General features: G+C 38.5%; 1 protein-coding gene across 1 annotated transcript in view; it reads left to right on the top strand.

The window, feature by feature from the left end:
• The first annotated feature begins 3001 nt into the window (after nucleotides 1-3001).
• Nucleotides 3002-15444, top strand: part of LOC134541488 (sodium channel protein 60E-like) — a 219708-nt gene continuing 207265 nt past the window's right edge. Inside the window, exon 1 of the mRNA XM_063384980.1 lies at nucleotides 3002-3204. Within this exon, the coding sequence (XP_063241050.1) occupies nucleotides 3143-3204 (62 nt within the window). The 5' untranslated portion in view covers nucleotides 3002-3142. The remainder of the gene's footprint in view (nucleotides 3205-15444) is intronic.

Genomic DNA, 15444 nt, shown 5'->3' with positions numbered 1-15444 from the left:
GCTGCGGACAGGACACTACGGGACATTAGGCGCGATGAAATGCCAATGGAGAATGTCACACTACTCTCTTCTGGAGATTTTCGGCAAACTCTACCAGTTGTAAGTCGAGGGACTAGAGCCGATGAAATCAAAGCATCACTGAAGAATTCTTACCTCTGGCCTCGAATAAAAAAACTGCAATTAACAATTAACACGAGAGCACAGCTGGGTGGTAATTTTCATGCGCAAGAATTTTCCGGTGTTCTAATAAAAGTTGGAGTAGGTGCCCTCCCTTAGCAACACGGTCAGGTGATGCTTCCAGAAATACTTGGCAGAGTCGTATCTTCAGAAGACGAACTCATACGTTCGGTATTCGGGGATCTGTCAAACATACAACATCAGGAACATACGTGTTTATGTGAACGTGCCATACTCACTCCAAGAAATGACCAAGCTGCTGCAATCAATGAAAAAATTTTAAACGTATTGAATGGGGCTGATTTGGTTTACACATCGTTTAACATCGTCCTTAATCAGGACGATGCCAGTAATTATCCAGTTGAGTTTTTGAGTTCTCTCACTGCAAGTGGTCTTCCTGATCACAAAATTGTTCACAAAGTCGGTGTTCCAATAATGCTTCTGAGGAACCTTACTCCCCCAAAATTGTGCAATGGAACCCGACTTAAAGTAACTGTTCTACAACGAAATATAATCGAAGCTGAGATTCTTACTGGATGTGGCTCAGGTGAAACTGTTTTCATACCACGCATACCGATCATCCCGAATAACTTCCCGTTCGGGTTCAAGCGCACACAGTTTCCAATAGCAGTTTGTTTCGCGATGACAATAAAAAAGTCTCAGGGTCAGAGCCTTAAGGCAGCTGGTGTAGACTTAAGATCTGATTGTTTTTCTCAGATGTATGTGGCTTGCTCGCGGGTTAGTTATGCAGACAATCTTTACATTCTAGCTCAAGACGGGAAAACAGTAAATGTGGTTTACAAAGAAATTTTATGAAGTGTCTTCCCGACATTACATTTGAAAGTAGAAACATATTTACCCAAAATTTAGGTAGTAACATATTTTTATTGCAAAGACTAAAATAGAGGTGAGAAAAATTATCATTTGTGAACATATGAAAACTACTACAACTGTATCAACTGTTATGTTATAATGTTTAAATTTCTAAATGGTGCAAGATAATACAAAATTCCATGCGGAAAAAGTCGTGGGCAGCAGCTACGTATGTTTATTGATAGGTATAGGGCTATGCATACTGATTTTTCATATGCTGCATGGATGCGAACATGTAAGAATAATCTACCTATCTTACTATAGTAAAACAGTAGTTATTTTTCTGTCCGTCTGTCTGTTTGTACGCGGTGTTCTACACAACTACTATACGAATTTTAATGGGGTCTTGCGTATAACAGTCATTGCTTAATTATTTGCCTTCAATGCAGTTACCTTATTTCACGTCCAGCGAAGCGGGCAGGTTCAGCTAGTCTTTAATAATTTAATTAACCAAAGTCTCAATCTTGTATTTAATTATTATTAGATATTATTTTTTATTTAACTATTAACATTTTGCCTTCTCCAAGGCTGAAAAAATATTTATATAATTTTTTTTAGATTGCTAAAAACACGTATGGTGGTTATATTTCTTGGGTTTGAAATTATTCTTCAGATTTATTAAACTCTGGCGATCAAAACATTTCCTTAGATGAATCTTTTTGTTGCAACTAGACATTGTAAATATTATTAAACATTAAAAAAATCAGTGCCAAACCTTAACTACGCTAAATCAATCTAAATTAAAGAATCAATTGAAGTAAGACGAACACATAAATTATAACATATATCACCACCATTAATTTTAACTGCAAAATTTCACATTTTATTTCATAGCCCCTGTCGAACAAGCTTAAGCAGTGGATAAAGGACTTTGGACTACCTGTTCAAAATTATCGGTTTCGGACCTGTTCTTGCCACCTGTAAGAATTTCTCTGCGGATTCCAGAAACTGCTTTCAGTATATAATCATGTTTATTTCTTACTTAAGGACTTTTAAGCTGTATTGTCTCCATCATTTGGCTGATACATGTTTGGCTTCGGTCAGATGAATGGTTGTGACTGGAGGAATATATTCCTAAGTATTTGAAGAGTCTGTCATATGACAATGAAGTAACGATCTAATGTTTATCGACAGTGAAACTACTGACATATCGGTTTAAACATATCTGTTTAAAAAGTTTGTAAAATATTTTTCACAGTATCTGATTGGAATTGTTTAATTCATTACTTATGATGTAACATCTGGTATGTTTATTCATCAAAGATTTTGATGTATTTATTTATAATGAAGTTATAAAAATAGCGGTTGATTTTGGGTACTCAATTTAAACGGCCATATATATTTTTTTTTTTTCACGAAGGGACTTAATGATATAATTATTGTGTTATAAGCGACCAAATATTAAATAGTCACTAACTTTATAAGTTACTTATTAATAAATCTTACTCTTACGTTAAAAAAATGTAAAAAACGTTGTTTTAGTGTCGAGTCTAAGACTAGGTCTCGCAGAAAATGTAGGTGATTAAGTTTTCTGCCATATCTATTATTTAAAAGCCATTACTTGCTACGGTGTTTCGTTTATTTGTCAATCCACCCTAACTTTATATTATCTCATAGTGGTAAAATATCTCGAAATCAGGATAACTGTTATCAATTGTGTGAACTTTAAAGATGTAAAATCATGTTTTGAGGAAATATATGCTTTATCAACAATCGCACGACAGCTATCGAAACAGAATAGATGAACCTGAAATAAAAGACTCAGCTTGTGGGATTAAGCCTTAACAGACTAAGCTTAAAAACTACTTTACTGACTTGGCGCAGAATAAAGAGATGTGAACCTGGCAATTTTCGAAGTGGTGGGCAGTATTGTTTTCAAAGTGTTAGCAATAGAAGTGTACTTGGCGGCCTGGGAGCCTGCTGAGCGCAGTGGTGGCTGTTGCAGACCTTCTGCGTGGTGTCCAAGAGGTTCCGCAAGAACTACATCCACCGCTTCACGGCCACCAGCTCGTTCTTCGTGTTCTCGCCGTGGCACCGCCTGCGGCGAGCCTGCATCTACGTCTCCACGAACCAGTTCTTCGACTATGTCGTCATGACCACCATCCTGCTCAACTGCGTCTTCCTGGCCATGACGGAGACTGTGGAGGAGGCGGAGTGAGTGCCGGCTCTTGCCGCTTCTGTGCATTTCACAGCTAGCTGCCAAGATAATACCTGGCACCTCTGTGCTTTTAACACGTACATTCTCACAGCTAGTTGCCAACATATTACCTGGCGATTCTCTGTCTTTCACACGGATCTTCTTCACAGCTAACTGCCAAGATATTACCTGGCTCATATGTGTCTTTTACATAGACTTTCTTTACAGTAATCTGCTGAAATATTACGTGGCCCCTCTAAGCTTTCCACATGTACATTCTTCACAGCTTGTGCCTACATATTACCTGGCGCTTCTGTGCCTTTCACAGGGACATAGTTACAGCTAGCTGCCTAGATAATACCTGGCACCTCTGTGCTTTTCACACGTACATTCTCACAGCTAGTTGCCAACGTATTACCTAACACTTTTCTGTCTTTCACATGGATCTTCTTCACAGCTTACTGCCAAAATATTACCTGGCGCATCTGTGTTGTTCACAGTGACATTCTTCACAGCTCTGTGCCAAAATATTACCTTGCACTTTTATCTCTTTCACACGGACATTCTTCACAGCAATCTGCCGAAATATTACCTGACACTTCCGTGCCTTTCATACGTACATTATTTACCGCTAGTCAACAAAATTAATACCTGGCTCTTTTGTGTCTTTTAAACTTACATTATTTACTGCTAGTTGCCATACTATTACATGGCGCTTCTGAGCATTTCACTAGTACATTCTTGACACCTAGCTGCCAAAATGTTACCTAACTTTTCTCTTTCTTTCACAAGGACATTATTCACATCTATTTCACTGACCAAAAGGTCAACCCAACTACGAATATTTCATGTTCATAATTATGATTTGAGGGTAGGTAAGACAGGAGTGCCCCGAGAAAACCTACTAGCTCATGGAAAAGGCCAACAAGTTTCCCGCCAGTGAAAAATATAGGCATTAACATGCTGCAGTCTGCTGTAAGGATGCGTGAAATCGTACCAAACAATCTCAGTTAGAATTTTTATATATCATGGTGAAGAATTTTCTGTATACTCACTCTGTTACTATGGCTGGCACTGGGGTTGCTGCCTTGTTAACCTATTACAAAACTGTTCTGCTGTAGTTTGACGGTTCAGTTTACTCAGAGCACGCAGAACTTAACCCAGTATGGCCAAGTTACATAAAGATGAAGGTGTGGTTATCATTCCCAAACGAGAAACCAGGTTTTGAAATTACGTGAATATATATATGACTAGAACATTAACAATATTTTAATAGTAACAAAATTAATTTGCAACCTTGATTACTAAAACAATGTTCGTTATGGTTCTTTACGAAATAATACTTGGAGCTAAATAATGCAAGTATATTGAAATTTCATACCTTAGACAAAATAAATTTTTCGATTTCTTTATTTGCTAAATATAAAGAGTATTCAAAAGACAAATGAGAAAGTTTACGTCATATTAACATAAAAATTTAAAAAACGTTTTTCTCTCTAATCGTGTTTTGTTTAGCTGTGAGAATTGATTTATTTTGTAGAGTAATGTAAGCTTATTTCTGTTATAGGTTTTTAAATCATATTAACAATATGATATAAAATATTTAAGCATGATTAAATATTTCTCATAAAAAATGACGAAAAAAATGAAAGTGGAGTTAAAAATCATAATGTAATATAAGTAGTAAACAATTTGGATCCGAGCCCTAGCTTCTGGCTGTGGAGCCGAGAATCGGTCAATGACCGACCTCTCTGACGTCACGACAGCCCTTTTGGGTGTCAAATTTACTGGAGCCAATTTATGTTTTGCCAAAGACTGTTGGAGCCAATGACTGTAGGAGCAAAAATAAATATTGGAGCCAAATACGTTCTTGGAGCTAAAGATGTTTGGTGCCAATTCTGCTGGAGCTCAAGACTTTTGGAGCAAAAGACTTTTGGAGCCCATGACTGTTGAAGCCCAAGACTGTCAGAACCATGGACTTTGGAGTCAGAAGACTGTTGCAGCCATAGACTGTAGGAGGCATCACATCATATCGTAAATTGACGATCGCTTCTCTGATTTGAATGTTCGTGCACATGTACATCTTGATCGTTAAATATGCTTCATTTTAATCGAATTTGCTTTCAAATGCGCGTCCTTTTCGTTAAATGTGTTTCCTTTTTTGTTGAATTGTTGCTCCAAATGTGCTTCCTTTTTGTGGAATTTTCGTTTAATGTGCGTCCTGTTCGTTTAATGTGCTCCCTTTTTGTCGAATTTTAATCCAAATGTTCGTCATTTTCTGTTAAATGCGTGTTCCTGTGTATACATTGGGTGTTCGGTTCATTACTTGTTACGTGTGTGTGTATCTTGTATTTGTTTATTGCATGTTCTCTGTATACTGTGTGTTCATTGTGTGTCCAGTGTGTGTACTGTGTGTTCAATGTGCGTACTGTGCGTCCAGTGTGTGTACTGCGTGTTCTTTTATTTTGTTGAATATGCGTGTGTACTGTGTGTTAATTGTGTTAACGGTGTGTATATCGTTTGTTCATTGCGTATCCAGTATGTTTACACTGTGTGCCGAATTCGTGTCCTGTGTGTATACTGTATTTCCAACGTGTCCAGTGTGTGTGTATTGTGTGTTTATTGTGAGTCCTCTATGTGTATTGTGTGTGTCAATATTGTGTCCGGGGTCCGCTCAGTGTGTTCAGTGTGGATACTGTGTGTCCAGTGTGTGTACCGTGTGTGCTGTGTGACTTGTGTGTGTACTGTGTGTCCTGTGTTTGTACTGTGTGTTCTTTTCTTTCGTTGAATGTGTGTCGTTTCTTTAAATGCATGTAGTCAGATCTGTAGTTGCTCTGAATACTAACTTATTCAAAACCTCTTATTCTTGATAAAAATTTTACCGGAATTATGGGTCCTTTAGTTTACGTAAAACATATACTGTTTATTTAATTGCTTGTAATAAATTTTATCGATACTTTAAGTCTGACAGTTCGAAGAATTCGTCTAAATTGTTTGAATTACGTTATACTAGCCCTCGACGAATAAGGTATTGTGGTTCAGAAATATCTGGTCTATATGTCTGACATTGTTCATGACCTGTGGGTCGAGCATGGTTCTTTTCCTCGCCACCGTCATAGCGACGACGCGTCGCCGGTATGACGGCGAAGTTATGACGGCCGCGTGAAAATGCGAGCACGGATCCCATCGTCATATCTCTCCCGTCATCGCTAAGGCTACGGCCACATGTGCGTGTTTTCACGCTTCTGTTACAGCGTGTTTTCACGCAGCGTGAGATCCTGAGTGACCGATGGCCACACGTGCGTGTTTTCACACTGAAGCCTAGCGCGTGATTTCACGCAGAATGAATCCGCTACCCGGCCACATGTGAGCGTTGTATTGTGAACTGGCACCCATCTATGCTGTGCAGGCTTGATTATGAATTCACTAGCTGCCCGACCCGGCTTCGCACGGCTATACTAATGGAAAAAAATTAAGCCACGTCTCCCATTTACAGTAATAGTAAATTTAAAAAAATTCAGTGAAAATTTATTACAATGCTGTATAATGTACCGATGGTTTCCCGACTCGTGCACGCAACATAAAACTGATGTACCCGTACTTCGCTACGGCAGTCTACAGGCAGATCACTCTTGCGCCGCTCATTATACATGCCCCTCCTTGTGGGTACGCCACTGCCGCGCGATGCCCGTTGCCATGGAGACGCAGAAGACATGAACAATTGAAAATCCTGTTCTCATGCAGACAAAGTACCCACTGTTGCCTGGTTTTAACCACCCATGGGATCTAATTTTCGGAAAATGTCATCCTGCGTAACATAAGGAACATTACTGTGAAATTTCAAGTCTGTAAAATATATATACTTGAAAAAAAGGGCAATTTTTGATATTTAAAGTACCCGCAAAATTTCAACGGTGATGAGGACTGCACTAACAATTAAATAGTCGTTGCCATAGAGACGAATGAAGCATCAACAAAGCAACAGCCGTTGCCATGGTGATTTCCTACCAAAAACTGGGAATTTTGATATATTACGCCCCCGAAACTCCCCTTGGGATCGGATTTCCGCAGAATCCGTTCTTAGTGAGCGTCTGCATCACAAAATGAGTAACTATACTAAATTTCAAGTCAATCGGATGTATAGTTTTAGAGATCTCGTGATGAGTGAGTCAGTGAGTGGTATTTCGCTTATATATATATGTGTATATATACACACACACACACACACACACACACAAACCCTTGTCAGAATTGTAACGGGAGAGGAAAATTATTGATGGTCCGAAAAATTAAAATTAAATAAAAATAATTCTAGTAAAAAAAACAAATTAAACACAGAGAGAGGAAAAAAAATAGTTTAGGATTGCGATTTAAAGTGATAAAATAGTATTTAAATACTAATTGAACTCTTATGAGGGTACTGATTGCTTCGTTGTTAATATCACACGGGTGTTTTTTACTTGTATGGGAAAATTAAGAATGATAAGGCATCTAGTGCGTGGCAACAATGTTAATAGGCAATATGAAATAAACTTCTAGCACCTGCGGCATTGTCAACACACACTTCGTACGTGTACTGCATGTTGTATCTAACCCCCTCCAACGCATTTGATTCTAAATTGGACTTTTAGTAAGGATCCATAATGGTATTGATAATATAATATAGCCTATAGCCTTCCTCGATAAATGTACTATCCAAAACTGAAATAATTTTTTAAATCGGACCAGTGGTTCCTGAGATTAGCGCGTTCAAACAAACAAACAAACTCTTCAGCTTTATAATATTAGTATAGATTAAGCAAGAACGCTGCTGTGGTTTTAAGTGCTGTGCTGTTGTTTCGTAGGCTTCGTCGTCGGCGGAAGCATTCAAGAAAATACTGGGTCCATCCCATATTGAGTGAAACATCAACGAAAGGAAAATTTGTGCTCTTTCATAATAAACTAAAAGAAAATCCAGACAAGTTTTTTGAGTACTTCAGAATGTCCGTTAACTCATTTGAAATACTTTTGTCTATGGTGAAAGAAAATATATCAAAAAGTAACACAGCAATGAGAGAATGTGTTAGTGCTGAAGAATGTGCCGAAAAATGTTCATGAAATAACTAAACAATATATATATACACACACACACGCGCGCGCGCGCGATTTTGAGTTGACCATGGTTTTAAAGTCTTGGGGTATGAAAATAAAAACTACATGAACATTTTCCGGAAGTCGTAACATATCGACTACAATGGGTAGTATTTCAGAACAGAACGCGGCGAGAATTCCCGCACGTGTGGCCGGGAATCGACTGAAACGCTGCGTGAAATCACGCCAACGAATTGGCCGCGGTGCATTTTCTTGCGGGCGACCTTGAAGACGCGCCTTTCTGTCCTCTCCCCGGCGGGAATTCACGCTGCGTCTGGCCGGTCTCATTCTCCTTGCTGCGGTTCATATTTCTGGCGTGTTTTCACGCAGAATCTCTGCGTGAAAACACGCTCGTGTGGCCGTAGCCTAAGGCGCCTTACCTACGACGGCTTGGCAATCGATAATATGCAGAGGTTGGCAGTGAATTTACAGAAAGGATGTGTTTTATTTGGCAGTTGGTGTATCTGCTAGCAATTTACAGCCAATAGAAAACTACCTACACGAAAACAAGATTGTGGACATTCGTAAAACTTAGGCATGATGTGACTATCGAATTATATATTTTCTACAACTATATTTAGTATTTATATCATTTTTCATTGTACGCCTGTTGGCGTTCCGTAAATATAAGTTTTACAGACTATTTTTTGCTCAGTAAAACACCCGTCACGTTTCAGTCTTAAAATATAATAAAATCATTTTACATAGCAAAGTCGGTTATAATTATTAAAAAGTAGATATATAAGAAGGTTAAGGAGTGCATTAGAAACTGTGAAAGTTTGTAGTTTTTAAAATGAAAATTTTATTTAGCGATCTTGTGAAATGTGTTGCCCGTTAGTATTAATTTTGTTTTCAATGGTCAGTTATTATTACTTTAAATCATATGATGAAAAAAGAATTTCAAAACACTTTTGTGATTCGACGTGAAACATTACAATACTAGACCTGATTTAATCATTTTTTGGTAATTTTCGTCACCGTTAAAGTTAATTTGCCGATTTGAAGGTACCGAAACAACTCGGTGTGCTATACGTCCCACTGTTCAAAAAATACTACTGTTATATTTAATTAAATTATCCTTAGACTTGTTTATAGCATATTTTCTAGTGCACTACAAGTTTTATTCACACTATTTTATACTGTAGCATATGTATTGGGTGAATATGCTGATAATATTTATTTAGTATCTTGCAAGCTTGAAACAATATAACACAAAGTCGGTGTTGTTAATTAAATGCCTGAATATAATTTATTAGGTACGTAAACTGTAGTTGACAATATTGTGTCTGCATTTTATACTACCAGAAGAGTATAGGAACTAAAAATACCCTTTAACGGAATTAATTACTTTCTTTTCACATAAGCCGCTCCTCTCACAAATTACAATTTCGTATGTACTATAAACACGAAACCTCTCAACTCTACGTGAAACACTATTATTCCTACATTGTTACCATTTTATCATACTGAAAGTATTTGAGCGAATCTTAGGTGAATAAAATACGTTTCAATATGCGATACAGCAGGAGGAAACCTAGCCACCAACGAGGGTGGGGAGTAGGCCTAACCTGAAAGTCACTAAATGTTTGGAGGAAATGCTTTGTGTTTAAAATGCGATAAAACGAAGGTTTAAAATAACCATCAGACTACTATGTATTTATCAGCGGCATTCTTGTGTATTTTCAACCTTATCAATGCATGTATTTTATTTTTACAAGTGATTTTTTTTTATTACACGTATGGAAGCTGAAGCGGAAATGAGTTGTTTTTAGAATTTTAATAAGCCACACGCGTATAGGTGTTTTACACTTAACTTTTATACAGAATAAATAACTAATGTGATGTTATCTTCTATCTAGTTGAAATATTACGTTATTTTGTCCTGACCTTTATTTTTTTATTGAGTGATATGACAAAAGTAGGCAGATTGGCAGTTTTCTTAGTATGATATATTTTGGTTAACTAAGTATTGTGCCGGCCGGGCGAGCCTGGTTCTCTTTTTCACCCGTCATAGGGATGACGCGTCATCGGTATGACGCTTCGCTACTAAAAGCGAGCATGGATCTTTTTTCGCCTTCTGGAAGACGCCTTAGCTACGACATGCCCGTCATACGTAAGGCGCAATGGCTTGTCAGTCATAACCCCGTCATACAGCCGACTACGTGTGTAAATTTCATTTAATACTGGGAAATAATTCTTTCAAATGAGTTAAATATTATATTTTAGTGAAATTTAAGGTTTTGCCTTAATTATATTTACTCAGAAATTACGTATGTGAGTTATACGATGTATCTAAAAAAAGGGTTATGTTTTTCTCTAACTTGTTTCCGATAATAATCACGCCGCATAAATAAATACTTAGTTTCTATGTTTCGTGTGAATAAGACACATTGATTCTTTTTTCTAGTTATTTTTAACTGCACAATACTCAGTTAACCAAAATATATATCATACTAAGAAAACTGCCAATCTGCCTACTTTTGTCATATCACTTAATAAAAAAATAAAGGTCAGGACAAAATAACGTAATATTTCAACTAGATAGAAGATAACATCACATTAGTTAATTATTCTGTATGAAAGTTAAGTGTAAAACACCTATACGCGTGTGGCTTATTAAACTTCTAAAAACAACTCATTTCCCCTTCAGCTTCCATACGTGTAATAAAAAAAAATCACTTGTAAAAATAAAATACATGTATTGATAAGGTTGAAAATACACAAGAATGTCGCTGATAAATACATAGTAGTCTGATGGTTATTTTAAACCTTCGTTTTATCGCATTTTAAACACAAAGCATTTCCTCCAAACATTTAGTGACTTTTAGGTCAGGCCTACTCCCCACCCTCGTTGGTGGCCTGGTTTGCTCCTGCTGTATCGCATATTGAAACGTATTTTATTCACCTAAGATTCGCTCAAATACTTTCAGTATGATAAAATGGTAACAATGTAGGAATAATAGTGTTTCACGTAGAGTTGAGAGGTTTCGTGTTTATAGTTCATACGAAAATTGTAATTTGTGAGAGGAGCGGCTTATGTGAAAAGAAAGTAATTAATTCCGTTAAAAGGGTATTTTTAGTTCCTATACTCTTCTGGTAGTTATAAAATGCAGACACAATATTGTCAACCAGTTTACGTAATAAATTATATTCAGGCATTTAATTAACAACACCGACTTCGTGTTATATTGTTTCAAGCTTGCAAGATGCTAAATAAATATTATCAGCGTATTCACCCAATACATATGCTACGGTACAAAATAGTGTGAATAAAACTTGTAGTGCACTAGAAAATATGCTATAAACAAGTCTAAGGATAATGTAATTAAATATAACAGTAGTAGTTTTTGAACAGTGGGACGTCTAGCACACCGAGTTGTTTCGGTACCTTCAAATCGGCAAATTAACTTTAACGGTGACGAAAATTACCAAATAATGATTAAATCAGGTCTAGTATTGTAATGTTTCACGTCGAGTCACAAAAGTGTTTTTAAATTTTTTCATCATATTATTTAAAGTAATAACAACTGACAATTGAAAACAATATTAATAATAACGGGCAACACGTTTCACAAGATCGCTAAATAATAATTTAATATTAAAAACTACAATTTTTCACAGTTTCTAATGCACTCCTTAACCCATATACTATTTAATAATCATAAACGACTTTGCTATGTAAAATGATTTTATTATATTTCGAGACTGAGACGTGACGGGTGTTTTACTGAGAAAAAAATAGTCTGTAAAACTTATATTTACGGAAAACCAACAGGCGTACAATGAAAAATTATATAAATATTGAATATAGTTGTGGAAAATATATAATTCGATAGACACATCATGCCTTAGTTTACGAATGTCCACAATCTTGTTTTCGTGTAGGTAGTTTTCTATTGGCTGTAAATTGCTAGCAGATACACCAACTGCAAAATAAAACACATCCTTTCTGTAAATTCACTGCCAACCTCTGCATATTATCGATTGCCAAGCCGTCGTAGGTAAGGCGCCTTAGGGATGACGGGAGAGATATGACGATGGGATCCGTGCTCGCATTTTCACGCGGCCGTCATAACTCCGCCGTCATACCGGCGACGCGTCGTCGCTATGACGGTGGCGAGGAAAAGAACCATGCTCGACCCACTGGTCTCGTAGTCCATAGATACTTGGTCTATGCGTATAGAATTTTACATGAACTTCGAAAAAAAAATTGGTTGTCTGTAAAGTCGGTTTACGGACGATAGTTTAACGTGACGTCATAACAAAACATTGATGAAATGATTGATCCAGAAGAAAAGGAAATATCATATTCAGCCTGAGACTGAGCCGTAATAGGTTTTTGCAACCAGTGACGAGGCGTGAGGTTTACGTGAGGGGAAGCAACAACTCCGTTCACATCAAAACATGATTGGGGGGTGGGGGGCGGGGGTCCGGGGGCCCTCCCCCGTGAAAATATGGATTTCAAGGTACAAAATTGTGCTATTTAAGTAGTTTTCTTACTGAACATTGACTATTCCACAGATAGAAAAATTGACATTTTTTTTAAATAAATTATTTTTAAAAATTAATGTTTGACTTACATTATTCTGATAGTAAAATACCTACACTAAATTACTTATATACTAAGTGGGAGTGTAGTATCATCAATATCTGGTACAAAATATACAAACAGACAACACATGGCAAAGTAAGTACTTAAAATAAAGAGAAGAACCTCATAAAAATGTACTAGAATAGTACAAATTAAATCTTGGTATTTTTCGTACCAACACAAAAGAAATTATCTTCATACGTAATCAGAAACTCTGTTAACTGGTACGTGTACCAAGAAACTGGCACGTCAATCATTCCTGAAACGCCACGATTTATTTTCCTAGCCTAAATTATTGTAAGTGTGTAAGGGGAGGGTCCAGGTTAGGGGAGGACCTAAGTGTGTCTCAGGCCGAAGCCTATACACTCTACTATGCGGGTTTTTAACCATGCGGGACAAGGGCGCGTGCATCGTGTGCTATCGGGGTTTACTGGCCAGCCATGGCTGCGATTGGCGCCATGACTGACGCCCCATTGGTCGCCTAGCTTAAAAACTAGCTAACGTGACCCAGGTAAAATCTGCATAGACACAGGGAAAACCCTGGGCCGGGTAATGCGGGGATCAATTAACATGCAGTAAGCAAGCAGGTAACTACTGGACAAAAGGGAAGAAGGGTCCAGGTAAGAAGAGTTGGAGGAGCTGAAAAATCAACCATGCTGGAGTTGGGTGCTTGGGCCTTGCGGCCTGCATTTAAATGTTGGGTACTCCTGGGTTATTATTAACCAGGGGCGCATGCGCCCCCAGGGGCGGGCGACTTCACTCGTCAGCCTAGCCTAGCTGCCCAGGCAGCCACAGTTAAACCAGATGTGGGCAGACGAGCCAGTAAACCGGCTCGAACTGCGGGCGTACGGGGCGAAAGGCAGCCTGACATTGCGCCATCTGCATCTTCCATTCAACAGCCAACAACCTTTCAAGCCAGGGTGGGGGTAAGTCGTTCAGGCGAATTAAGTATATTGCGAGTCGGACCCTCTTGTCCTCCAAAATCCCGGGACGGTTGAAGGTCGCGCCGCCCACGCTACCACCACTGGCTCCAACAGGGCCCCAACTTAAAGGCGCCGCCATCTCTTCCTTCAGAGTTACGATGCTTTTCAGTTCCGTTGCGCGCGCGGCAGTTCACAGCTCCGCAAGTTCCAGCCCGCAGTTCGTCTACACTTCGCTACTATGGCACATCGAGCTCCCCTGCGGTGCCTTCGCCGACGGAACTGCTTTCTGTCACGCGCCGAGCTGCATTCAGGCTACCTTTCACCCCGATAGCCGTAATAACGACTCCACAGGCCGGCCATTGGTCCGCGGACTGCTATTGGTTATTCACAGTCACCCCAGCGAGATTGCAACTCTCGAGCTGGGATCCCGTATCCGCCACCCGCGGGACGCGGTCGGTAGCAATTGGCACTGCTAGGCCGCCCCCAGTACGCCCACAAATCCCCCACGCACTACCAGCCAACAGCCCGCGGGAGAGATGTGCGCGCCCCGAGAGACGACCGCCGACTGAAACGCGACCTCGCCACCTGCCGTGCCGAACTGTGGCGGACATAGCCGAAGCAGTCGGCGGAAGAATTCCACCGTCTGCTTCGGCCATGTTCGCTTCAGTTCGGCAAGAAAGCGCTACCTTCGTAGCTTCTACCACGTGTTTTTACAGCCAATCCCCTCCCTGAAACTTTGTACCATGCCACCCCCCCTTCCGAAAGGAAACTACTGCGGCAGCCTTCCTGCTGAAAGCGGTCCTACCAGCGCTTCTAAACCTAGCAACGCTTCTAAAACAGCATGTTTTGTGTGTCAACGAGTTATTTTCTTATAGCGCACAGCGCACAGTATTGGGTCCCAAGAATATAGTGTAAAAAATACATACACCTAACGGCACGAGCCAAAGTAAAATACTATTCTGAATAAAATATTTATTTAAAAAATACAATGTCTGGAAACTGCCTGGGCAAGCAATGCTTGCCTTGCTTGCCCTGACGAGACGCCACTGTTTGCAACCAAACCATTAAGGCATTAAAAATATTATATTCTTTGAGGAAGAAATTTTTTAACATTTTTCTATATTTTGTATGATAAAATCTACCTCTAAATACTTTTATGAATAAAATTGAATAATGTTTATTGAATTATCACTATTTTGTTTGGATACAAAGAAGGAGTGAAATTAAATCTACAATTTATTAATAAATTTACTTTTATTTGCATTCATTAATTCAAATATATTTATTACTATTCAAGTGTCGTGCAAGCCGTATTAATTTTTACAATTAAAAAAAAAAATTTCAGCCGTTGGGATTTGATCCGTCAACCTAACAGTTGATAGTCGGCGATGCTTACCGTACAGCCACGAGGCCATATAGGAAACAACTGTTTCAGATGTTATAAATTTTTAATAATCCACGCACGATATTTGTTTGAATTTTTTTTAACTAGCATATTCTCTGTTGGACTGAAAATATTTACACGCTCATGGGCTTATAACTATAATACTGTGTGTTATTTAGTTGATCAAATAATAACTCATGACAAATAATTACCAATGTCAAACTAAAGC

Source organism: Bacillus rossius, assembly GCF_032445375.1.
Source record: "Bacillus rossius redtenbacheri isolate Brsri chromosome 4 unlocalized genomic scaffold, Brsri_v3 Brsri_v3_scf4_1, whole genome shotgun sequence".
In the NCBI taxonomy this organism is placed as follows: Eukaryota; Metazoa; Arthropoda; class Insecta; order Phasmatodea; family Bacillidae; genus Bacillus; species Bacillus rossius.
The sequence above is the reverse complement of the archived record's forward strand: the minus strand, read 5'-3'. Positions and strand labels throughout refer to the sequence as shown.